The sequence below is a fragment of the Lissotriton vulgaris genome, chromosome 7 (assembly GCF_964263255.1).
Source record: "Lissotriton vulgaris chromosome 7, aLisVul1.2, whole genome shotgun sequence".
Classification (NCBI taxonomy): domain Eukaryota; kingdom Metazoa; phylum Chordata; class Amphibia; order Caudata; family Salamandridae; genus Lissotriton; species Lissotriton vulgaris.
In genome coordinates, this window is record NC_141695.1 from 505,539,935 (window position 1) to 505,566,146 (window position 26,212).

The 26,212-nt window shown below is 46.0% G+C and overlaps 1 protein-coding gene across 2 annotated transcripts in view; it reads right to left on the reverse strand.

Moving 5' to 3' along the window:
• SHISA6 (shisa family member 6) overlaps positions 1 to 26,212 on the reverse strand; it is a 1,105,137-nt gene that overhangs the window by 895,829 nt on the left and 183,096 nt on the right. For both annotated transcript variants that reach the window (XM_086928730.1, XM_086928729.1), the window contains exon 3: positions 9,112 to 9,272. In XM_086928730.1, the coding sequence (XP_086784856.1) occupies positions 9,112 to 9,272 (161 nt within the window). The remainder of the gene's footprint in view (positions 1 to 9,111; positions 9,273 to 26,212) is intronic.

Here is a 26,212-nt window from a genome sequence, read left to right on the forward strand (position 1 = left end):
CATCTTGTTTGACTAAAGACTGAATTCAGTGGCCAAAACGTAATTAACAGAAAGATAGGAGTGTTTACAATTTGGGTAAATTAAATCATGCTTACAGAATTAGTCCAGCACTTCCTGCTGAAGTAAGCGGGGATGTGCAGGGCATGAATGTGTGTCCCGGCATGGCTGACTTAACCATCAGTCATTCTTAGGCAAATGCCTTAAATAATATGCAATTGGTCATAATAATACCCTTTATGTACAGTGCTTTTTGTGGGGTGGGGGAACTTATGTACAGTGCTTTTTTCGGGGAGCAGGGGCCCTACTCAGCCAAAAAGACTGAGTAGGGCCTTAGTGGACCTAAGTGAGGAAATAAACTCTCAGCCACAGAAGGAAAACAGATGCCAATAAAATAAGTACTCTTTAGAAACAAACAATAAAGTACCCATAACTAATGCTATAGCTGCTGCCACATGAAGGTCAAATTATTTCTACCAGAGTCAGGTTTGAAACTGAACTAAATGCAACGAACACAACCCCTTCCTCAGTGATACCGCCAATTTGGAAAATGTAAAGTTAAGCACTGGGTGAAATAATTGCAGGTAAAGATGTATCGGATCAGGGGAGATATCTTCAATGGCTCGCCCGATAACAATCGACATGTTCATAATTAGTAACTTCAATGAATGTGGCACAGTTTCATCCACTACTAATATCCTACCAATTGAAGCTTTCGGCAAAGAGTGATATCTTTTAAACCCGCAGCTATATGAAAGAGACCACACCCAGGATCTTGGCAAAATAAACATTTCCAAAAGAGAGTTTGGAGAGGGAGGGTTGATGTTTAAAGCGCATCAATCAGGCATCACAAAAGCAAGTGGTCGTTTGAAATAGCCCCCCCTCCCTTAAAAAAAACTTTCATTAGAACTAGAACCTGCAATCAGCTTCCGTCTGATTCCACCATCATTTACCTTAGAAGAGAATTGAACGCCTCATTACTGCATAATTATTGCTGCATGAAGACGAGGTGTAGCCTGAAACTACTACACTTGAAACCCTATAAATCATGTTGTGGGATCTCATGCCTATTCTGATGCCACAAGACACTCTCGTAGGTTAGGAAATGGAGGATACTATAGGAAATGTGTGTGGGGGTAGGTGGGGGATAGCGTGGCAACTGCTGTTTTATATAATAGTGTCCCTAACAATGCCATGGAATCCAGACACTTCTCCTCAGAGTAAATCTTGGAGCTTGACAAGAAAGGTAGGCATCTGTGCGGGGGGGGGGGGGGGTATGGACTGTAAAGATTCCCCCGCTGCAGACGATCCCAGCAAATACTCTTATCGTTGAATTTTTCTCCACTTTATTCATCCAGAATTGAGAAATCCTCTTTTATAAACTGATCTCTAAAGAATAGCGAGGTGTGAGTCTGTTGGGGAATTCTGCTTTGTCTAATGGAATAACATAGCTCCTGTCAAATGTGCGGAGAGAAAACGACTAACGCATAAAGAAGAGTTCCTGGCCTGTGGATGATTCCTACTTAAGAGAAGGTATTAAGAATACAATCTACCAGGTGTGTGGGGAGACACTCAGCTGCAGTTTGTTAGGCTTTGTTAGGCAGCCCCTTTCTTGAGGTCTGGAAAATCAGAAAATGGAGAAGGCCCCAATTGTTTCTGGACTTGAACATTGTGAAGAACGCCCTGTAAGTTTATTCTAGTGAGTTGAGGTCACTAGGCAGCTTCTAAGGACAAGGTGGAATCTCTGTGATATTATTGAAAACGGCAAGAGATGTTCATCTACTTCTGCTGCAAAGTCTATTCATCCTCAACAAGCCGCTTGCTCTTTCTTCACTTCGTAAAGCAGCATGCACCTAATAATCTGGAGCCCTGTTTTGATTTGGTCGCCAAATTGGCTTTGTAGAACATTTCTCGCACTCAGTTTGTGAATCAGATGTCCAGATATCACGAACTCTTGCAACACTTACTTAACCGTTTTGAATCACATCTCAGATATTGACTGGCAGTCGGTAATGTAGGACATTCATGCTTCACCAGGACCAACAAACAGTTGTAGCGGACCCTGTGCACTTGTTGATACGGCAACAAGTGGGTCCTATGTTCCGTCAACTCTCTTGCTTTGAGACAAAAATTGTTCATTATTTTGATATTTCCATGAATTTTCACTCAATACCTTTTCATTGTACCAATGGCCGTGAGACCCAAGATTCCTTTCCTTAATTTTTGTTGCATTCATTTTAAGTGTTATCTTTTCAATTAAGCTTAGTGTGGACATTGAGGTGATTTAGCTATTTTACTGTATGTGTATGTGTTACTCACACACTTTAAGCAAACAGAAGTGATCCAACCTTTCCCTTACCCTAACTAAAACATGAATGGAAAATTTCCACAGGCAGATGAGAAAGAATTTCAATAATTAGAAGGAAAATCCTGAGGAGAAACAATGGGGCACAAATCAAAATCAAGGGAACGAAGAACAACATGAAATAAAAATACTATTTCCTGCATTGTAGCACATTTACCCCTGGATTCTACAGCCTATTATATTAATGAGTTGGGAAGTGACTTCACAGGAAGTACAGGAGCAGTCTCTGATTGGTGAGCTGCCACAAGAATACACAGTGCCCACCATCTTGGATTGAGAATCATGATATAGTCCAGCTCAGTCTATTCCTGGAAAACTCTGGGACAAAGACTGCAACAAGGAGGACTGCAGAAGGTATGTACATGGCTTCCTGAGTTACATACGCTTTCTTAGACATCCTTTCCTCCCAAGATATTGCTTGCAGAGGTTTAAGCATTTAAGGAAAAAGTTGAGTATTTTCATCGTCCTTGAAGCACAATTCTGTGGTTCATTATTTTAGGACAAAATGGAAGCTATGCCTCATCTCACCAGCACCATGGCCAGGCTGAGCTAGTGCTTACAATCTAATCCCCTACCAGCCCATCACACCGCCAATGGTCTACCATACTGTTCAGTGCATGCCATCATGGCTAAATGTTCCTCTATGCAAACCTTAGCTGGCTTTGTCTATCATCACCTTCGCTGCGGAGGCTATTCCACCGCAGCGCTAAGGGCGCGAGGCGGCCACTCGGCGCGCCCATTCTGGTGACGGAGCCGCTCCGTTACCAGCCTCGGTTGAGCTGTGCTCATGACGGAGCAGTTCCATCATGACCCCACCCGCTCAATGGAACGCCCAGCGCATGCACAAAATCTGCGCCGCACAGGTGCGGTGAGCGGGCCATGACGGAACCGCTCCGTCATCAGCACAGCGCTACCGCGGCAGATGATGGAGCGGTTCCGTCATCAGCATTGAAATTGCTAGATATCCCCCTTGGTGAAGTATTCATTTTGGGCAGTGGGGGTGTACCCCCTGCCCCTAAGTTTAAAAGAGGTCCCAGAGACCCCATCCCTTGGGCCAGTTTATTTATTGGCAGGGGGGTTGAGTCCCCAACCCCTCCCCATAGACCGACTCCGGGGATCTCATGCCGTGAGGCCCGATCAAAGCAGGATCTCGGGACCCTACCCCTCAGTACACTGCATTTCTCTTCCTGATAAAGTACGGACAGGGAAAATAAACTTAACTCCCAGGCCAGCACACTGTGGGCAGATAACAAAAGTTTCCTTCTGCCCATGGGGGGGCAGGGAATATTTTTTTTTGCCAAGGTGGGAGCAAGCAATGGAGGCCCCATGTATTGCCAGCTAGGGCCTTAGAGATTCCAACCATGACCTACATTTGGCATGTAGTGGGTACCACCCGTGGACCCCTGGGCCCCCACTTTAACCGCATCGCTGCTGCGGTTATTTTTGCGCTGTGCGGCTGTTTAAGCAAGGACTGCCCCGTAATGTCCCGGTAGGGCTTTATATTTATATTTTGGATCCAGGTAGTAGTAAAGTACTAAATTAAATTGTACGCACTGGAGCAGAGTAAAATTCAGTATTTGTAAAGCGCGAACAGCTACCCAAAGGCATCCTGGTGCTGGGGGGCGTCGGGAAGATTAAGCAAGTTATTGCCCAGAGTCACATGGTGCTGAGCTGATCTGCCACACGTCCCAGGGATCGAACCGTGAGCCACAGATTCCAGCATCAGTTGCCCTGGCCACGGCGCCACACCTCTTCAACATGGCTCACTTCAGAGTGATTGTGAAAGGGCTGTGGAATCTCCACAACCTGTCAAGCGGAGCACAGCATTTTAGGGGCGACCGGAGTCATCTCCAAACTCTTTATAACAAAATTAGTAAACTTGACTCAATACACTCAAAGGTGCTTAAATTTAATTAAACCTTTAGTTCATCTTCATTATATGACAAAAATTATTTCATCTGAACTGAATTGACATTTCACTTCTGAAGCAACATAAATGTTTAAACTATTCAGCAGTTCGTAAAAGGTCAAAATGAATCAAATAAACACTTCTATCATAAAAAAGTCGGTTCTTAAACTATTGTGAAAGCAAATCCCAATGCATTTCGGGTTCTACAAAGCACGAACCCTTCCTCAGGGGATGTATCAATAAGTCAGAGTGAGCCATGTTGAAAGTCATCTGATTCAATGCTTCTTGCTCTGTTCGGGAATACCCTCTTGTGTATGCAGCATCAGAAATTCAACTCCTTGAACATAGTGTGTGCACCAGGATTCTGAGCACGTCCTGACAAGGATGTTTTAAGGCATGGTAAAGTGGGCACTTTCCCGGCGCTCCCGCCTTCCAAGGGGCCCCCTGTATAAGTGAACTTTCTCCTGTCTAATTGATCTCTGTCTGTTCTATTTTTCACTCTCTAAATCTCTCTCCATCTGTTAATCTCTATCCCATGACTTCGTCTCTCTACCCAGTGTTACTTAAGGACTTTTGGGTTCTATTCAAGGTACATTTCAACTGTTGTGTGACCCTATCAAAGTTTAACATAAAAATTGGTATTGTTTGGCATCGCAGAGCACATGAATCATCAAGAAATGGGCAATACAATTCACAATATTTCCATGCAGGGGCCCCCAATGTATGTCTTGCCCTGGCCCCCTGATGGCCTTAAGATGACACCCACATGATATCCAGCAAACACAGAATAGAGCACCAGCATCCTTGTGATTGGCACATCCTCTAGCTGCAGGGAAGTCTCTTAGGAACAGAGCAGGAATAAATGCACCATTTACTTCCTTCAGCGTGACCCACCAGGTGCCCTCTATCGCTAATTCATGTGTCCCACCCATCACTCATTTAACTCAAAGAATGGAGTTTTTCAGCGGGCAAATCTGGCATATTTGTAAGGAGGACTTTGTTGCTGCTTGGTAATAACCTCCATCTATAACACACAGTTATACTGTTGTAACTCAGCTTAAATTTATTTATTTATTCTTGAATTTATAACGCGCCTGGTTACACTGATCTAGTGTGTCCCCGCGCTATAAAGACCAACGGCAGAGCCAGAGCAACACTGCTCCTGTTGCTTTCCACCTGCCCCAAAACCTATCCTGCCTTAATCTTTGGGAAATGGGTGAGTTTTAAGCTCTTTGCGGAATACAATCTCTGACGTCTCCAGCCGGAGATTCAGAGGAAGTCTGTTCCATTGTTGGGCTGCCAAAACACGAAAGGAATGCCCTCCCATTCTCACTCTTCTGAATTTCAGAACCTGGACCTGCCCATTCCCGCTAGATCCCAGCTGTTGCGAAGAGTGGTACGGGGTTAACAGGTTGTGGAGGTAGGTGGGCCCTTTCCCCTGTAAGATTCGGTTTCCAACACATAGGGCTTTAAACATCACACGTTCCTTAATCAGGAGACAATGTAGTGTTCTCAGTGCTCTCTTCGAAGGCGCTCTCTTAGGTAGCATCAAGACCAGGCATGCAGCCGCATTCTGTATGCGTTGCAGCCTCTGAGTGCACTTGGCATTGGCTCCCAAATAGAGGACATTCCCATAGTCCAGCCTGGATATTATAAAGGCATGGTCGATGGTTTTCCTGGCTGACAGTGGCAGTAAATCCAGTGTTTTCCTGAGAACCCTCAGTATGCCAAAGCAGGTGCCTGCCACCCATTTGGTGTAGTGCTCCAATGAGATTGTGGTATCGAGCCATGCCCCCAGATTCCTCACTTGATCACTAGGAGTGGGTAGAGGGCCTAACGCTGGAGGCCACCAAGCCGAGGTCCACACTAAGGGGGCCTTCCCCACAATTAGTAACTCGGTCTTGTTTCCATTCAGTTTGAGGCAGTTGTTAGCCTTTCAGGCCGGCAGTTCCTGGAGGCAGGAACAGAAGTTGCAGGCGGCCTGTTTCTCTGGCTGTGTCAAAGCCACAACCAGTTGTGTGTCGTTTGCATAAGACACGACTTCCACCTCAAATTTGTCCATGATCTCTGCTGCTGGTGTAACATACAGATTAAAGAGGGTTGGGCTGAGACTGGACCCCTGTGGTACCCCCTGTTTCATGCTGATGTCTTTCGATCGGTAAGATCCCTGTGCCACTTGAAAACTGCGATCTAGCAGAAAGGACTCCAACCATTCCCACGCATTACCCAGCCACTCCTCCCCTTTTTAGACCCTGTTGCAGCGTGTGATGGGCTACAGTGTCGAATTATCAAGAAATGGGCAATACAATTCACTTCATTTCCATGCAGGGTCCCCCAATGTATGTCTGACAGTCTAATCACCAAATGGCTGCACTTTAAGCTGATCCAAAAATGGGAATGACAACAGGAGCAAAGCTGGCAGTGATCTGATGCAAAAATGTGGAGGGTACTGGCAATGACTGAAGAGGGCTGAATCTAGGCCCCTCTCTATGTGTAACTTGAAACATGACATTTGAAAATATACATTGGAGACTGGTATGGTGAACATGCAATAAAAAGTTTTTTAAAATACATACAGACTTAACAAATTCTCCGTCATCTTCTGTTAATCAAGTATAGAAAATTACTGAATTAAACACCATATTCTATGTTTCAGAATGGTAATACCATCATAACATACTTTCAAGTTTGATAAAGAAAATGTAATGGAAAAGGATTCTAAATCAGTATGCCTAAGATCATCATACTCTAAGCACAGACAGAAGACAGGACCTATTCCCGTGTGGAGGCCTCGTTTACATGTGCACTCTGAAAAAGGGCTCTTTCATAGAAAATACTCAAAAGGGCCCAAGGTCTCGTTCTTGAAGCCCCCCGTAGAGGTGTTTTTTCTTGTCTTCGGAGAGATCGATTGAAGAGGCCCCATATTATTCCCCTGCACCACATAGAATGTCAAAAGAAATTGGATCGTTTCCTCTTGACCCTCTCTCCATTAAAAATAACTTCATTAGAAAACGATCTTTGAAATGAAACGTTTTTACATTAACTTTTAGCCACTTCAACTCACAAATATGATTGATTAAGTAATCTCAGTGTCACACTTCGGGTATTTACTGTGCCAACAAACAAAGCGTTTTAAGGAATGATGAACATAATCTGTGTCTTACTTTGAATTTTTACCACAACAAACTACAAAGTGATAGAAGAATGCTTGAACGAATCTCCGGTCCTGGTGGGCAGTTTGGGTTTGACTGTTACATAAGGGCAGGACTAAGACACCATTGCCTATGGCTCATGTCGCACTAGTATGAAAAACGATGGACTGGAATGTGGTCAGTTTGACTGTCATTGGTTGAGATTAATCCAAGGTTTGCTTTTATCACATAGATTTCTATTGCTTTCTGTTTATGGCCACTCGCTTATTTGCAGCAGACTCTATGGTTTATTTGTGTTTATGTGAAATTAACTATGTTCAGATTTATGAGCCATAGTGTGCGCATATGTTCTTTTTCATATTTAATGTTTGCTCAGTATTTGCCAGCTAATGGAATGCATTGACTTACACTGGATGCTCTTACGATAAATCCAATCAGGAGGGAGTTAATAAGGCTTTTAATTAGGCTTAATAAACAAATGATTTCTGATTAGCCAGCCTCACCAGTGTAAAATGAGATTATGTCTTCTCAGCGAAACACAGTTTATTGTTTAAGTGAGTAATGCTGAGCAGAGCTGCTCCTGGAAAACATGAGTACAGAAGCAAGCATGTCACCGTAATCCAGAAAGAGAAGTCAACAGGACAGTGAAGTTTTCCAAAGACACCAAGTCGAATCCCTTGAATTTTAGCCTGTCTAAGCGCAGTCTATCAATTGTATTGGAATTTATATCTATGTGAAGCAATAAAAGAACATTCATTTTAAATCTGTTTACTCACAGTTTTTACATTTATCGAAAACATCTTAAAATCTGATTTTTTTAATATTGTATCTAATAAGGAGTGGTTGTTTATATTATTTGAACTATCAATTGTTTAATTCTACATCTTGGAGATCAGTTACATTAAAACCTATGTACCCGCTGAATTCACACCGCCATATGTTTAACAATTATTTTAAATACAGGACAATTCTTCTGCTGCATTGCACTCGCGAGGGAAGACGTCCAGGTGCTAACCTAACGCCTAAGCTTGCTTGCTGATTGGCCACTCTCTTCCTTCCCTCTCAGTCCACTCCAGTACCCACAAACAAGCCTCTCTCATCAGTGACTTCTACCTCCTCTAATTCATGACAATAGTGGTCACATGCATCCTGGCACTGTGGGAAGGTGTTGCGTGGGGAAGGTGGGCTCCATAGAAACAGACATTGAAATGGGCTTGTTTGATGTTTGTGCACTTCCCTAATGGATTGTTCAAGTACAAGATGCACAAGGCCCTCATTCCAAGTGGGCAGGGATATAGTTACCTGTATTTCCAGACATGTGTATACCATGGTATTCTGAGTCAGTCCTTAAAGATGCACTTGGAATTAGGAAAATATCATGGAAATTAAAATGAAAGCTTGGCAGTTCCTGGCTTTTCAGCCCTTTCCTATTAGAAAACTTCACCAACTTTTATCTGGTGAAACATCTTCCAGGTTGGGCGTAATCAGAAGTGTGGAATTCCCATATTTTCTATCATCTCTGTAATTTCTGATTCATATGTAAAGTCAGATATTTCTATTTGCACTCTTACTTTGACCCCATTCACCCACACACATTATTCTAATTTTTTTATCCCCAGATTTCTCAAATATCATTCTTAACAGGTCTAGCTTACAATGACTTGCAAATATTAAAAATAAGAACTTACCATGATTAGGTTTGGATGAACGAACGGGAGTGTAGTGGTTCTTTGTGGTCGTCCTCACCGGTGTGTTTTCTTTGGGGGAATTATCAATGGCCGAAATTGTCTCCCTTTCACAATGAGCAATTGGAATTGGTCCTTGCTGCCTTAAGATATCAGCCAGAGCCCTGAAACATAGAATAAATCGTATGCAATCAAGGAACACTCTGTAGTACGAGGGATACATGAATACCAAAGCCCATTTCAAATGTTCATTGTCCAATTCATATTCTATGCATTTCAGAAAGAATAACGAGCATTTGCACACACAGAAGACGTACAATTTAACACAAATTTTAGGAGAGTGACTGAATTGAGAAATTATTCTTTATAAGAATGAGGCGGCTGCAAGGCGGTGGTGGTGGGAAGAATTACAGCTAAGAATTTAAGATGGCAGTAAAGAAAGGAGATTACACAAATACAGAGGAGGTACAAGTGTAATCTAATACAATATAATAAAGCCAATTTGAGCTGCTGCAATTGAACACTGGTGAAAAAGCCTCTGGACAATGACGCCTGATTGAAGTTGACAGCTGATGTTCTCATTTGCAAAAAGAAGGCCAATTCCAAAGTTGAAGATGTTAGGTAGAATTTAAAAATACCTTTCCAGCTTCACCTCGTTTTTACAATGCCACAGTACAGAGCACAAAGGTCATACTAAGAACTCAAACAGGACATCTCATTAGCAAGCCATTTCCTAATGTCTAATTGGTACTTTTGTGGATCAACTCATTCCTCACTTCTAAAAATGAGAATGCATTATGCCAGCATCAGCTACATTCTATATGGCCGAGATACCCGCCACCCCCTCTCAACACAATCCCCAAAAGGAGGGAAACCGGAAACAGTTCTTGAAGTTTTTGGAAGTGGGAGGGAGTGACCCTCCCGGCCGTATTTATTAAAACAAAATTAAAAACATTAAACGTTTCATGTTATGTACAATTTCATTACCACATTGCGATGTTTGGCTAACCTTAACAGATTCTCTAATACAGAGGTTCTCCTAGCCGATCGAACATCCTACAAAAACATTTTCTTGAAATATTGAAATTGTACATCCTAACGTTTAAGGGCCAACGGCAAGGTCATAACCGGTGTCAAGATCCCTAACCAGACTTACCCCTCCCACTTGGGAGGGGCGACAGCACGGAGGCGTACCTCAAGTGCAACTACTACCAATTTCCCTTGACTTGACGGGGCACCTAAAAACTCGACGCCAGTTAAAGGTCGTTCGAAGACTCGTGTGAGGTATCTAGAAGGTATCGTAGACCTCCCCCCAACCCCACACAACTTACCGCATCTGCCGTCGCAGATGTCACTGGCCCCGGGAAATTCCCCAGGAGGGGGCTGTAACCCCTCCTACAAAGGAAGGGGCCTTGACCGCCTTTCCTTTACTTCCGGCGACCCATCCTTAGAAGGGACCGCCTCCCCATTGAGGGGCCAATGGCCACCTCTCCCGAGCGCTCCCATCCGTGTTGGGTGACGCCCACTCATAGGGATCTTCTAATTAGTGCTCACCGATCATGACCTTACCGCCTACCAAAATAAATACGACAATGCTTAACTAAACCTACGAATACATTGGCCACTATGACCGAAAGAGCATGCTTAAAAATCAACACTATATCCGAATCTCTTTAATCGCAAAACCTACACAAAATAGACCATTCTTTATTATACTCCACATCAACATGATACTATCACAACCTGTAAACGAAACAGAAACAGAATTATTGATCAACTTTATTACAAACAACTGGCTGTCTTCAGGGGCTGGTGGGTGGGTCAAAATTGGCTCTTCGTTCTGTCTCGAGCTCACGTGCAGCGAGGAGGTGCAGCTTCAGAGCACAAGAACAAGAGGATGTCTTCTGGTCTTGCGTCCCTTTTTATCCGTCTTCAGGGCGGGCGTAAACCCGCCCCTGCCTGCCCCGAGGGCGTGGCTGGCTGCGTCAGTGTCTAGGCCAGCCCACTCTAGGGCGGGAAAAAGCGCGCCCCGGCTACGCCGCTTCGGGCATACCAGCCGAGACGCGCCTCCCGCCCAAAAATGGCTTCCCGGGGGGATCGAGGCACTCCGCCATACGTTCGGGGGGACCGAGTGGTCGCCCCTTTCCATATGGCCGAGATACCCGCCACCCCCTCTCAACACAATCCCCAAAAGGAGGGAAACCGGAAACAGTTCTTGAAGTTTTTGGAAGTGGGAGGGAGTGACCCTCCCGGCCGTATTTATTAAAACAAAATTAAAAACATTAAACGTTTCATGTTATGTACAATTTCATTACCACATTGCGATGTTTGGCTAACCTTAACAGATTCTCTAATACAGAGGTTCTCCTAGCCGATCTAACATCCTACAAAAACATTTTCTTGAAATATTGAAATTGTACATCCTAACGTTTAAGGGCCAACGGCAAGGTCATAACCGGTGTCAAGATCCCTAACCAGACTTACCCCTCCCACTTGGGAGGGGCGACAGCACGGAGGCGTACCTCAAGTGCAACTACTACCAATTTCCCTTGACTTGACGGGGGCACCTAAAAACTCGACGCCAGTTAAAGGTCGTTCGAAGACTCGTGTGAGGTATCTAGAAGGTATCGTAGACCTCCCCCCAACCCCACACAACTTACCGCATCTGCCGTCGCAGATGTCACTGGCCCCGGGAAATTCCCCAGGAGGGGGCTGTAACCCCTCCTACAAAGGAAGGGGCCTTGACCGCCTTTCCTTTACTTCCGGCGACCCATCCTTAGAAGGGACCGCCTCCCCATTGAGGGGCCAATGGCCACCTCTCCCGAGCGCTCCCATCCGTGTTGGGTGACGCCCACTCATAGGGATCTTCTAATTAGTGCTCACCGATCATGACCTTACCGCCTACCAAAATAAATACGACAATGCTTAACTAAACCTACGAATACATTGGCCACTATGACCGAAAGAGCATGCTTAAAAATCAACACTATATCCGAATCTCTTTAATCGCAAAACCTACACAAAATAGACCATTCTTTATTATACTCCACATCAACATGATACTATCACAACCTGTAAACGAAACAGAAACAGAATTATTGATCAACTTTATTACAAACAACTGGCTGTCTTCAGGGGCTGGTGGGTGGGTCAAAATTGGCTCTTCGTTCTGTCTCGAGCTCACGTGCAGCGAGGAGGTGCAGCTTCAGAGCACAAGAACAAGAGGATGTCTTCTGGTCTTGCGTCCCTTTTTATCCGTCTTCAGGGCGGGCGTAAACCCGCCCCTGCCTGCCCCGAGGGCGTGGCTGGCTGCGTCAGTGTCTAGGCCAGCCCACTCTAGGGCGGGAAAAAGCGCGCCCCGGCTACGCCGCTTCGGGCATACCAGCCGAGACGCGCCTCCCGCCCAAAAATGGCTTCCCGGGGGGATCGAGGCACTCCGCCATACGTTCGGGGTGACCGAGTGGTCGCCCCTTTCCATATGGCCGAGATACCCGCCACCCCCTCTCAACACAATCCCCAAAAGGAGGGAAACCGGAAACAGTTCTTGAAGTTTTTGGAAGTGGGAGGGAGTGACCCTCCCGGCCGTATTTATTAAAACAAAATTAAAAACATTAAACGTTTCATGTTATGTACAATTTCATTACCACATTGCGATGTTTGGCTAACCTTAACAGATTCTCTAATACAGAGGTTCTCCTAGCCGATCTAACATCCTACAAAAACATTTTCTTGAAATATTGAAATTGTACATCCTAACGTTTAAGGGCCAACGGCAAGGTCATAACCGGTGTCAAGATCCCTAACCAGACTTACCCCTCCCACTTGGGAGGGGCGACAGCACGGAGGCGTACCTCAAGTGCAACTACTACCAATTTCCCTTGACTTGACGGGGGCACCTAAAAACTCGACGCCAGTTAAAGGTCGTTCGAAGACTCGTGTGAGGTATCTAGAAGGTATCGTAGACCTCCCCCCAACCCCACACAACTTACCGCATCTGCCGTCGCAGATGTCACTGGCCCCGGGAAATTCCCCAGGAGGGGGCTGTAACCCCTCCTACAAAGGAAGGGGCCTTGACCGCCTTTCCTTTACTTCCGGCGACCCATCCTTAGAAGGGACCGCCTCCCCATTGAGGGGCCAATGGCCACCTCTCCCGAGCGCTCCCATCCGTGTTGGGTGACGCCCACTCATAGGGATCTTCTAATTAGTGCTCACCGATCATGACCTTACCGCCACAGACCGGATAGTTGACCGGCTATCCGGACCCCCCACAAAACTCCTACCTAAAGGTCATGTTTCAACGTTTTTAACCATGCTAAGAAGTCTCCTATGAGTAACTCATTTCCCACCCGAGACAAATGCACTGCATCCCCCAAATACATACTGTCATCATTGATACAACCATGCGAGATAGAATGCAATGTCTTGGAACGGAACAACCTACTCACTTTGTTATTAAGTTTTCTAACAGAATGGTTCAAAGCAGGAATCGAGATAGCCCCCGCCACACTTTTCGTGGGATCATATGAGACCACGCAATTATGCACCCCGGAACTTTCCTCGCCAACCAACTTACAGTGGAAAGCATTGCCTCTAGGAGAAGTCGTCTACCGGTGGTGACCAAATCATTGCCCCCTAAATGTACTATGACTATAGACGGCGGTGACCTCGTCCGCCCTAACAAACCCTCAAAGAATGCTTGAAACTGGTCAATACAGAGACCGCCTCTTCCGTAGAAGGACACCCTGTACCCGTATTCCCCAGCTACGTGAATCATGTCACCTGCTTCGAATACGTCTGCGGCACGCCTCACGTATGAGTGGCCCACGACCCACACCTCTTTTCTCACAGCCGGTGATGTCTGACCGCTGGCCTGGTGTTGGGTCGACTGCATAGTCCGCCCCGCCTCGTAGGCTTGCGCAACTGAAAACCAAACAAAAGACAAGAAGCGTGAGTATATTATTACAGCTTCACAACATGTGCAACCGCACATATCTCTTATAACAATTGGAGGACCAACGCCCCACTCGTTTTACTTGTTCAACATTAAGACCCCTGGCTGTAGCTTCAGTGGCAGCCCCTATCCGAAAGGAATGGGTCCCAAACTCGCCCGGGTCCAAGCCCGCTGCGGCAATTGACATCGCAAGCACCCGCTGAAACTGAAATTTCGTCAGTGGGGTGGCGTCCGCGTGTCTCAACAATGTCCCTCCCCATGATGCCACCCTTCGTGCTAGGTAATCTTCTAAACACTTTACCGGACACATGGAGGACCCGGGAATCCTGCGAATGATTATGCAGTCACCCATCCCATCTTGATCGGTCTTGGACCTGACAAAGGAGACAGTCATCGTCTCACCCCTGATCTGAACGTGTTCCTGGCACAAACCCCCCACCACATCCTGTTTGTTCCTTGCCACCAGCTCACTTATCCTCATCGCCCCGTGAAATGCAAGCGTAAAAGCAGCTCGGAACAAACACGTCTCGAACTGAGACGAGCATGTGGCAGGGAGTGTGGCCAGCAACTGGGACAACCTATCCAGACCTATCGGGCGCCTCTCATCTACTCTGCGACCCTCAAGGCGTTGCCACCCACGCAGCGCTTTCTGTACCACGAAAGACGCTGTCGGGTCCTGGATATTATGAGCCCTGGCAACAAAGGAAATGGCAGCACGATGCCTCTGGGCCGTAGCCACCGACTTCCCAGCCCTACGCAAGGACATCAGAAAATGTACTACCCATTCCTCATGGCCCCAAAGCCCCTCTCTCTCAGTCCCCAAAAAGGCTAAATAGGCCCGAAACGCCCCTTCATATGCCTTCCTCGTCCTTGGTGCTAGACTCTCTCCCACGAGGTGACGAAGTTCGGGGCACCGAGAGACCAGAGAGCTTCGGGAAAGGGTGCCGGCTCTGGGTCCGCTGAGGGAAGGAAACCCGAGAAAGCCTGCATTTGAAAACGAGACAGTGCATCAGCCGCCTGATTCATCACCCCTGGGACATGTTTTGCTCTGAATATCACGTTCAGTTGCATACACAGTAAGACAATTTCTTTGAGCAGCCTTAAAATCAGTTTACAACGTGCTGCCTGACTATTGATGCATTCTACAACGGTCATATTGTCAGACCAAAATATGACAGAATGATCTTTGAACCCTTCGGGCCAGGTTCTGAGGGCCACCAAAATGGGAAACAGTTCAAGGAAAGCAATATTACTCGTCAGCCCCTCTTCATGCCACCATGTTGGCCACCTTTGTGCCGACCATTTTGTGCCGAAGATGGCGCCAAAGCCCATGCTTCCCGCTGAATCTGTCCATAGACCAAGCTCTTCAGAGGACACGGCTGGTTTGTTCCAGACGACTCGACCATTGAAGTCCGCCAAAAATGCTAACCAAATACGCATGTCCCGGCGGACCTCAGCCGATAGTCTCGTGCGATGATGACCCTCCTTTAGGCCAACCATCGCTTGGGCAATTGAACGGGAAAAGGGGCGGGCCATTGGGATCACCCTCAGGGCAAAGTTCAACTTCCCCACCAATTGCTGCAATTGATGCAGCGTAACCTTAGATGCATTTATACATACTTGCAGGGCTGCCCTGAATTTCGACACTTTGGCAGCTGGTAAACGAAAACAACCCTCACTAGAGTCCAACTCGATCCCCAGAAACTCGAGGCAAGTCGTGGGACCCACAGTTTTACCTGGTGCCAATGGCACGCCAAATTGACCCATTAACACACAAAATTCAGCCAAGGCCCGGCCGCATTCGTGATCCCCGGCGGTCCCAAGGAACAGAAAGTCATCAAGGTAATGCATTACATTTCGGAAACCCGTTTTCTTCGTGAAGACCCATTGTAGAAAACTACTGAATTTCTCGAAATATGCACAAGATATAGAGCACCCCATCGGCATACACCTATCCATGTAATACGAACCTTGAAACATGAATCCCAGAAGACGCTGGTCGTCTGGGTGTACCGGGAGCAATCGGAACGCTGACTCGATATCTGATTTCGCCATCAGCGTCCCGGGCCCCAGGCGATTCAAAATGGCTACGGCTTCATCAAATGATGCGTACCGCACCGAACATACCTCTGGATCAATTGCATCGTTTACAGAAAGACCATGTGGAGCTGACAAATTATGAATCAATCGAAACTCACCTGGGTCCTTCTTGGGGACCACCCCTAAAGGAGAACAGACAAAATTCTGTACCGGGGGTACACTAAACGGGCCGGCGACCCGACCTCGGATAACCTCTTTCCGGATCTTATCCTGCACTACGGTCGTATGCTGCAAGACGGAAAGTTGATTTTTGCACGTCCCGACACCCTGAAAGTCCCCTACCGGGATGCGGAAACCATATGAAAAACCGTTCCGCAGCACCCCAGCAGAAGTACGATCTGGGTATTCACTGAGCCAGGGAATCATCGCCAAGGTATCAATCGGGGTTGGTAAAGGCGCCCCTCGGACTGCATTAGACCTGTTTGGCGCCTCCTCTACCCCCATTCTCACCCGTTCTGGCTCTGCACGAGGACTCAGGATGGGGCGACCCGCAACCACTACATTCGTGCTTGAACTTACACGATCCCTGGGGCCTAGTACATTTACCTTTGTTGAAATTGAAGCAGAAACCCCTTTTCCCTGTATTGCCGGCAGGTCTCGAGTAATCGTCGGTACCCGTACCTGACCGAAAGGGCGTCCCCGCATATTGGCGGGAGGACTCGCCAACATTGCTCCCCACCAACGGCATTTTCAACATTCCTGACTCTTTCATTTTATCCCATGTCAAAGAATCATAACAGTCCCAGGTTAAACTTTTGTTATGCTCCTTCGCCTTCCTGAAGAGGTTATCATAACAGAACCAATGGTTACCTTGGTGCGATGTCGAGTACCCCATAATTCGTGACTGATAGATTGGAAACTCAGGAAGCAACTCAGGCCTACGTTCCCCCAAAATTGACGTAAAAATTCCCCATGCATTGCCCCAATTGCCAACATTCTCATTCACTTTAAAGGCGGCCATTTTTGCGCGCCAAACACTCGGATGCATTAGATCCTTCTGACCCTTAACATGCTCCACCTCATAATGATCGACAAGCAAGGAGAAAATGTTCACATACTCCCCCGCCCAAATCTTTTCCTTTATTGCCAAAGGAACATGTTGCCCCAATTTTTCCCTACGAGAGGGTGCTGACTCATCCCTCGCGATCGGCAATGGCCGCTTACCTGCACCGGACGCTGCTTCCGCCACTTGCGGCTTGTCTATCACTGCAGCCGGCGCGGGCACCTTGGCTGCATCTCGTTTCTCGCGCAACTGTTTCATCAGCGCCTGTGCCTCGGCAGCCGTGGCGCCCTCGCTACTGTCGCCCAACCACGCTGCTAGCTGTGCCGCCAGCTCGGGGGGCATATCCTCAGTGGATGTCGGGGTGACCACGACGGGAATCGGATTCCCCTCCACCGGTACCGGGGTTGGCGCCTCGAGCGGGGTACAGGGAACCGGGACGTCTCCCCCGGCTGGTCCCCTTCTTGGCCTCTTGGCTTTTCCTCCAGGAGCTGCTCCAGCCGATGGACGCCCCGATCCCCCCTCCCCGTCTCGCTCCGCCACCCGCTTCTTTAGTTCGGACATCTCCTTCATGAGGACCCGAACCATCTGGTCAGTCGTCATTCTCTTCGCGCCTTTCTTGGGCATCTTTCCGACAAAGTATCTGGAAGACAAAAAGAAAGATCAAAACGCTCAAAATTGGCTCTTCGTTCTGTCTCGAGCTCACGTGCAGCGAGGAGGTGCAGCTTCAGAGCACAAGAACAAGAGGATGTCTTCTGGTCTTGCGTCCCTTTTTATCCGTCTTCAGGGCGGGCGTAAACCCGCCCCTGCCTGCCCCGAGGGCGTGGCTGGCTGCGTCAGTGTCTAGGCCAGCCCACTCTAGGGCGGGAAAAAGCGCGCCCCGGCTACGCCGCTTCGGGCATACCAGCCGAGACGCGCCTCCCGCCCAAAAATGGCTTCCCGGGGGGATCGTGGCACTCCGCCATACGTTCGGGGGGACCGAGTGGTCGCCCCTTTCCATACTCCATTTTCAAGGAGCACGACTTGCAGCAATAGTATACACTCCTCCTATCTAGAGGTTGAGAGTATTCAGCTTTGGAATTCAATATTGGCAACACAAGTTAATAATCGTACGTGTTTCTCTAAAGTCACTTTCTCTTATTATCGACCAGCATTAGTAATACACTTGTAGTATGAGGAGAGCAAACATCCGGCCTCACAGGACAGCTCACCTGTTGGCCATCAGCCTACAAGCTGAAAATAGAAGATCTTCCTATTTAGATCCATGGGATGCTAATTTGTTTCATAAACATTGACTAATTCATTCCTATATAGTTAAAGCAGTTGTTTTCCAATTTTGTATTTGAAGATTTGTGTCATCATATATTTTGGAAACATTTTTTATATTAAACATGTGCACTATAACTGCTGGACTATGGAAACTATCTGTCAAGCATTTCCTGTGAACCTTGCTGTAACTGGGGCAATCTAGCAATATACACAAAAAAATGAGATTGTCTGTGCTTACCACTAATCAGAACCCTGGCTACTGTCATTGCAATTGAAAGTCGACCTCGCCAGACCAATGAAACCTGTGATGCTGAGTCGAAGCATACATTTGATGGGGTGCAGTGTGAGATTGGTTACTCTAAAATCCAACTATTACAGCTGGAATAAAGAAATAATTTCTATCAAGAATAATTAAAGTAATACAGAAGAACAACACTACAATAATACCCAAACAAATTAAATGCACGCACAGTAAAAATAGCAACCAATCTAAATCGGCCGAATCTAATAAAAATAAACAACACATAAGAATGCAGTGGCAACACTGAACAGTCAAGCTATATATTATATATATGATGTTTAAGCATTGTAATCAACAATCCAATCACAAACATTGGGGCATCACTGACATAATATCGAATAGAAAAATATAGAACGCAAAAATATCGAAGTCCTATCTACAAACATGTAAGTACAAAAATATTGAATCAAAAATATTGTTAAAAAAATATTTAGTTAGTCAAAATTTCGTTCTTTTAAAAATGTCTTTAAAATTAATGAAATAATAAATATATTTAACTAAAACATACTTAAAAATACTAAAATAACCTTAGAATTAGTAAATTTAGGTAATTTTTATATATATATATATATATATATATATCTATATATCTATATATATATTCACAGAAAAAACCATAGGTTATAGTGGATATATAGTTAGGAATTTGCATTTACAAAACCTTGAAAATTCAATGAAAAAACCATAGGTTATAGGCCATATATAGTTAGGAATTAGCATTTACAAAACCTTATTTTACTCGCATAAAACCATTGAAATTCCATATATAGTTAGCTAACTATAAGCGCTAACTATATATCGCGCACCCGCAATCCACTGCTGATGATGTCACATATTACATCATTCATGACATGGTCAGTGACATCACTGATGACATCACTGATTACAACATCCAGTGACTGTATGTTTCTGTAAAGTTAAAATATGTTTCACATATTGAAGAATGAGTGGATGTATAAGTGTCTGGATGAAGAATTTAGTAGGTGCATGACTGACTGTATGAGTGAGTGATTAAATGTGTCTCACTGAGTGCATGGGTTAGTGACTAAACTGTCTTAATTCGTGCATCAGTATGTTTGTTGTTGTGTAAACTGCTGCTTGTGTTGATCAGTAGCTATAAGAGTAGCCATATGGGTTATTGATTGGTTGCCCAAATATTTGAATGGGAGGCTGAGTGTGTGTGTGGGTGGCTGGGAGGTGCGTGACTCTGTGCATAGATGTGTAAGCAGTTGATTCACTAGGAGTATGAGTTCAAGAGTGCATGTGGAAACAGCTATATGAGCGGTTGACTGTGCATGGGTGTGTTGGTGAGTGAATGGATTTCTCATTGCTACATGTGCAAGTAAGTACGTATGTAAAACACAATACATGTGAGAGTTGAGATATATAAATAACTGAACATAAGAGCCAGTGAATGTGTGAGTGGCTGTATCGATCACTGTGAGCTTGTATCAGGGATTATATAAGAGAGTAAATATGTGTTATTATATGTTTGAATAAGTAAGATGTGTATAACTGTATAGTTGAGGAAATGGAGGTGTGATTGATTCTTTGCATGACTGACTAGGTGTGTGAGTAAGTCCATGGATGAGTGACAGTCTGTGAGTGTCTGTTTATACTGAGTGTATGTAAGGTTATATTAGAGTCTGAAGAGGTTCATTGTATTATCACATGAGTGATGTGATCAGTGATGACAAATGAGATGTCATCAGCGATGTCATTTGAGTTGTCATCAGTGATGTCATTTGAGATGTCATCATTGATATCATTTGAGTTGTCATCAGTGATGTCATTTGAGATGTCATCAGTGATGTCATCAGTGATGTCACTGACCATGTCATGAATGATGTAATATGTGACATCATCAGCAGTGGATTGCGGGTGCGCGATATATAGTTAGCGCTTATAGTTAGCTAACTATATATGGAATTTCAATGGTTTTATGCGAGTAAAATAAGGTTTTGTAAATGCTAATTCCTAACTATATATGGCCTATAACCTATGGTTTTTTCATTGAATTTTCAAGGTTTTGTAAATGCAAATTCCTAACTATATATCCACTATAACCTATGGTTTTTTCTGTGAATTTCATTGGTTTTTTAATAGCAAATATGAAAAGCTTTAAAATGTCAAATACGTGATAGATAAAAACATTTTCATATTTATGCACGCTGATGTGCTTTGAACGCTGCCCCCCCCTCCCCTCTTTTGCCTTTGTTAGTACTCTCTCTTTGCAGATACAGAAGGGTAGTTAACGCAGGCCTTTACCCCCGTTGTAATCCGTCGTACCTCCTTGTCTCTCCATTTGATTGATTGTTGTCCAAGCATTTACTGTTTTAGAATTGGTTCTCTTTGGATCATTCTCTATTTACAAACAAGCACAAAGTCGCAATACTCTGTTTAGTCTTTGCAGATAGTGAAAAATCGTGTAAAAAAATAAAAGTAATCGAGCAAAATCAGTAGGCCACTAATTGGATCTCTTTTTGACCTCGCTAAAATAGAAATATTAGGAACAACCCTTCTTGAGAAATACGAAAATAGTGAGATGAACTGAGCTCCACACCATGAGGGCTGCAAGACAGCTCGGCTCCATCACCCATCCCGCACAAAATAATGACAAACCCTATGCAAATATTAAAAATATAGACAACACACCAGCAAAGAAATAGGGTAAAACATTTTATTAAAAAACTATTTACATAACGTTGGTTTATAAGATGATGTCAGTAGTGGACCGATGTGTGAATAGATCGAAAACAGCACAAGGCTCCAAGATCCGGATAGCAAGCTCCTGGATGTTGGGTGCCATAGTTTAGAGTTCTGAATTTCAGCCTTTTTCGATGCCTGTGCTTTGTTGAATCAAAATGGCGGCTTGACACAAAGCTGACTCAAGCGTTGTTACTGATGCTATGCAGACCAAAACTGGTTTTCAGTTTGTACATTTTTCTAGATTTTTCAATCCAAGTTTGGTTGACTTTGTAGAACGATGGCTTCAGATTTTCAACATACGGTGTGGTGGCGCTGACTGGGAGGGGGCGCTTCGCTCCTGCCCCCTCCCCAAGTAAGATTTTCATACGTGAAAGTACGTTAATGGTTTTGGTCCCCGAGATGCTTCGATGTCACTACCATTCTCAAATAGCATAAGTTCTGGATGTTGGGTGCCATAGTTAAGAGTTCTGAGCAGCGCTTGTAACACTGTCTGAAGCTTATTTCCTCCTACTGCAGCTTCACTATTCTCAAAGTAAGTGAGTGTCGTTTGTGGACCTGACTGCATTAGAAAACAATATGATATGTTACCTTCCTAAACAGCTTGACGGAGGCCCCTGAGGGGCGCTGTGATGGCCATGGACTCGGAGAAGACGCTTGGCTCCGACACCCTCCCCAAGTCTTATAGCACTGGTGTAGCCTGAGATCGCCCCCGACATAGGCGGCCGGCTCCCGGGGTCCGGCGGTACTTTTTGCCTTTTGATGACTCTTCAATTCTGGACCTTGTCCCACAATCCGTTTGACCTGAAGACAAGCTGTAGTGAGGCGCCCCTTTATCGTTTTAGTTGCCATTCCGCCCGCTTTTGCTACACTGTGCCTCTTCCGCCATTCAGCTGTTTTCCGCCCGCTCTTGCGACTACAGCGTCTCGCTCACCATGTAGTTGAGATGCGCCCGCTCTAGCGGTGCAGCGATAGGCGGCTGCCACAGGACTCTCAAAATGGCGGCCGGCTCTTCGGTTTTGGGCCTGGTCCACTAAAATGGCCCTGGGACACCTTGGAACTCGGACGCTTGTCTGCTAGGGCTTGGATCCCATTCTCGAAAAGCGTCCCCTCAGCCGTGAAGATTCTACAAAAGTCATGGGGGCCTCCGACTCCCGCAGGCTTCTGGTGGGGAGCGGCTGCCATGATTGCTCGTGGAATGGCCACGACGGAGCTACGAGATGGTAGTGGTCTCATGCTGACGCCAGCTTTAGTCTGAAACATCCAGAAACACTGTAGACTACCAATTCGATCAGTTCCGGTAGCGCCCCAACATGACCCGGAAGAGAAGAACTTGCCCTCCCCTCTTTGACTGATGGTTCTTGTTGCCTGTCCCCTCTGTTGTCATTTAACAGAACTTTTTGGACTGCTGAAAGGGGTTGTGTTCTGAACGCTGGTTGGTGGAGACATTTAGACTATATTCTTGACCTACGTTGTCGCGTAATGCGTTTTATGACACGCCGCGTTAGCGCACCCGGAAGTGATCCGAGGCGCGGCGCGCAGCGCGTAACGTAAGCATAACAGGTCATGTGACTTGTTAATAAAACTTTTCATTGGTTCATTTTACTTTTGTTAATTTAATGATGAAAAGCTTGGTCATATGACCTAAAAATTACGCTTTTTATTATTTTCGAACAATATTTTTTTTTCAAACATATGTTATAATATTCCAGGCTAATGTACTTTCCCGGAAAATTTACAACTGTCTGGCAAGTAAAATATATTCCTTTTTCGAGAAAAAGGGCGTTTCTTCCTTCCATGACGGAGCCGTTGAGTAAAAGAGATTCGGCCTGCTGTCTTAGTCGCCGATGCGCCTGATTATCAGATTCTTATCGATCACTTTATGTTGCAGACATGAAAAACACAACTGCCCTTGACCATTTATCTTTACTGCGTTCCTACATATTATACCTTTTATCCGTCATGTAATTGGACTGCTTTATTTCACTTGCCTTTTACTGATTCGAAAACAGTCACTAAAAGTAAAAACTTTACAAATGAAAATACTACTACCGTGTTTTGTTTTAAAAACCTTTATTGTGAAAATGTCAGTATACAAATACGGGCCTATAACCACGTGGGCCGGCCACGGAGCAAACTCAAATCGTATATGATGAGGAGACATTTACACTGTAGAAGAACGTAACGAGCGGGCCATTAGGTGACAAGAACAAAGGTGTCTAACAGTTGCGGTATCGGTGGACGTACATTTTGTAATTAAAATACGACAGGGCCACTTACAATAACATTTTCTAGATATACATTTGCGGGCAAAGAGTTACGAGTCCCATTTATACCGGCGCCATTTTGGGCGAGGCCGGGCAGGTCCAAGATATAGTCAAAATGTCTCCACCAACCATCGGCCAGACCAGAACCCCTTTCGGCCCTTTATGTTACAAGATGATGTCTTCCATTCAGAAAATATTGGTGGCAGCATTTTGAAAGGAAACAGAAACAGCCGTTCTCCTAGTGAGTTTCACATTGTTACATTTAGGAAGAATGTTGAAGAGTAGTATGTGGAAAATCTGAAGCCATTTTTCTACAAACTCTCAATCAGACTTGGATGGAAAAAAAAACCTGAAGAATGTACAAACTGAAAACCAATTTTTGTCTGTATAGCACCAACAGTAACGCTTGAGTCAGCTTTGTGTCAAGCCGCCATTTTCATTCAATCAATAGCGTCCCCCTGCACACATTCAGGGACCTGGTCGTGTCTTCAGATGAAACGCATTGTAGGAAAAGAAGCAGAAAGGAAAAGGAAAAAAGTTCCGCCGGACCTAGTGAAGCTGCAGCAGGTGCAAATAAGCTTCAGACAGTCTTACAAGCACTGCTCAGAACTCTCAACTGAGGCACTCAACATCCAGGACTTGCCATTCGGATCTTGGCGCCTTGTATTTTTGTTTTGTTTTTGATGGAAGGGAAAGAACAAAAAACAGACATTGAAAAAGGCTCAACAGTGCAGGGCGCCTTGTGCTGGTTCCGACCTATTCACACATCGGTCCGCTACTGACATCACCTCATAAACCAACGGGGCACCCCACGCCGACTTTCGGCGCAGCATTGTAGGATGGACACACCAGTGCGGCAATTTGATGGACACCACCTCGGTGCCATCCAGATCTCGGCGCGTTCATTCATTCAATAACGTCCCCCTGCACACATTCAGGGACCTGGTCGTGTCTTCAGAAGAAACGCATTGTAGGAAAAGAAGCAGAAAGGAAAAGGCAACAAGTTCCGCCGGACCTAGTGAAGCTGCAGCAGGTGCAAATAAGCTTCAGACAGTTCTACAAGCACTGCTCAGAAATCTCAACTGAGGCACTCAACATCCAGGACGTGCCATTCGGATCTTTGCGCCTTGTGCTGGTTCCGACCTATTCACACATCAGTCCACTACTGACATCACCTCATAAGCCAACGGGGCACCCCACGTCGACTTCCGGCGCAGCATTGTAGGATGGCCACACCAGTGCAGCCACTTGCTGGACACCACCTCGGTGCCATCCGGATCTCAGCGCGTTCGAGTCACTGTGCCGGAAGAGTGACCGGAACTCAGCTGAACACGCCGTCTTTCGGCGCAGCATTGTAGGATGGCCACACCAGTACGGCAATTTTCTGGACACCACCTCGGCGCCATCCGGATCTCGGCGCGTTCGAGTCACTGTACCGCAACAGTGACCGCAATTCAGCTGGACACGCCGTCTTTCGGCGCAGCATTGTAGGATGGCCACACCAGTGCGGCAATTTGCTGGACACCACCTCGGTGCCATCCGGATCTCGGCGCGTTGTGCTGCCTTTGGCCTATTCGCACATCGGTCCGCTACTGACGCCGCCTCACGTGCCAACGGATTTTCTACGCTTTTTGTAGCCCTATGTCGCATAACAGGTCATGTGACTTGTTTATAAAACTTTTCATTGGTTCATTTTACTTTTGGTTTCCTAAAGATGGAAGGCTTGGTCATATGACCTAAAAATAACACTTTTCATTGGTTTAGAACATTTTTTTTTCCCAAACGATGAAAGCCCCACCTTGTTTCTGGATCATTCAGACTGAAGCTGGCGTCAGCATGAGAGCACCACCATCTCGTGGCTCCGTCGTGGTCATTCCGCGAGCAATCATGGCAGCCGCTCCCCACCGAAAGCCTGCGGGAGTTGGGAGCCCCCAAGACTTTTATACAATCTTCACGGCTGAGGGGACGCTTTTCGAGAATGGAGCCCAAGCCCTAGCAGGCAAGCATCCGACTTCCAAGGTGTCCCAGGGCCATTTCAGTGGACCAGGCCCAAAACCGAAGAGCCGTCCGCCATTTTAAGAGTCATGTGGCAGCCGCCTATCGCTGCACCGCAAGAGTGGGAACAACTCAACTACATGGTGAGCGAGACGCTGTAGTCGCAAGAGCGGGCGGTAAACAGCTGAATGGCCGCCACCTGGGGAGGCCCGTTCACGCCGCCTCCCCCCCCCCCCCGGGCCGCCGCACGCCAATTTTTGGAGCAGCATTGTAGGATACCAAAACCAGTGCGGCAGTTTACTGGACATCACCTGGGTGCCTGTCGTACATGTTGTGTCAGCCATGTGACACTGGACACAGACCGCTACTGACGAGGCCTCCCCCCGCACCACCGGGGACGCCCCACGCTGTTTTTCTGTGCTGCATTGTAGGATCCCTAAACCAGTGCGGCACCCAGGCGACATCACCTGGGTGCCGTCCAGAACTCTGCACGTTGTGCTGCCTTGGGACTATTC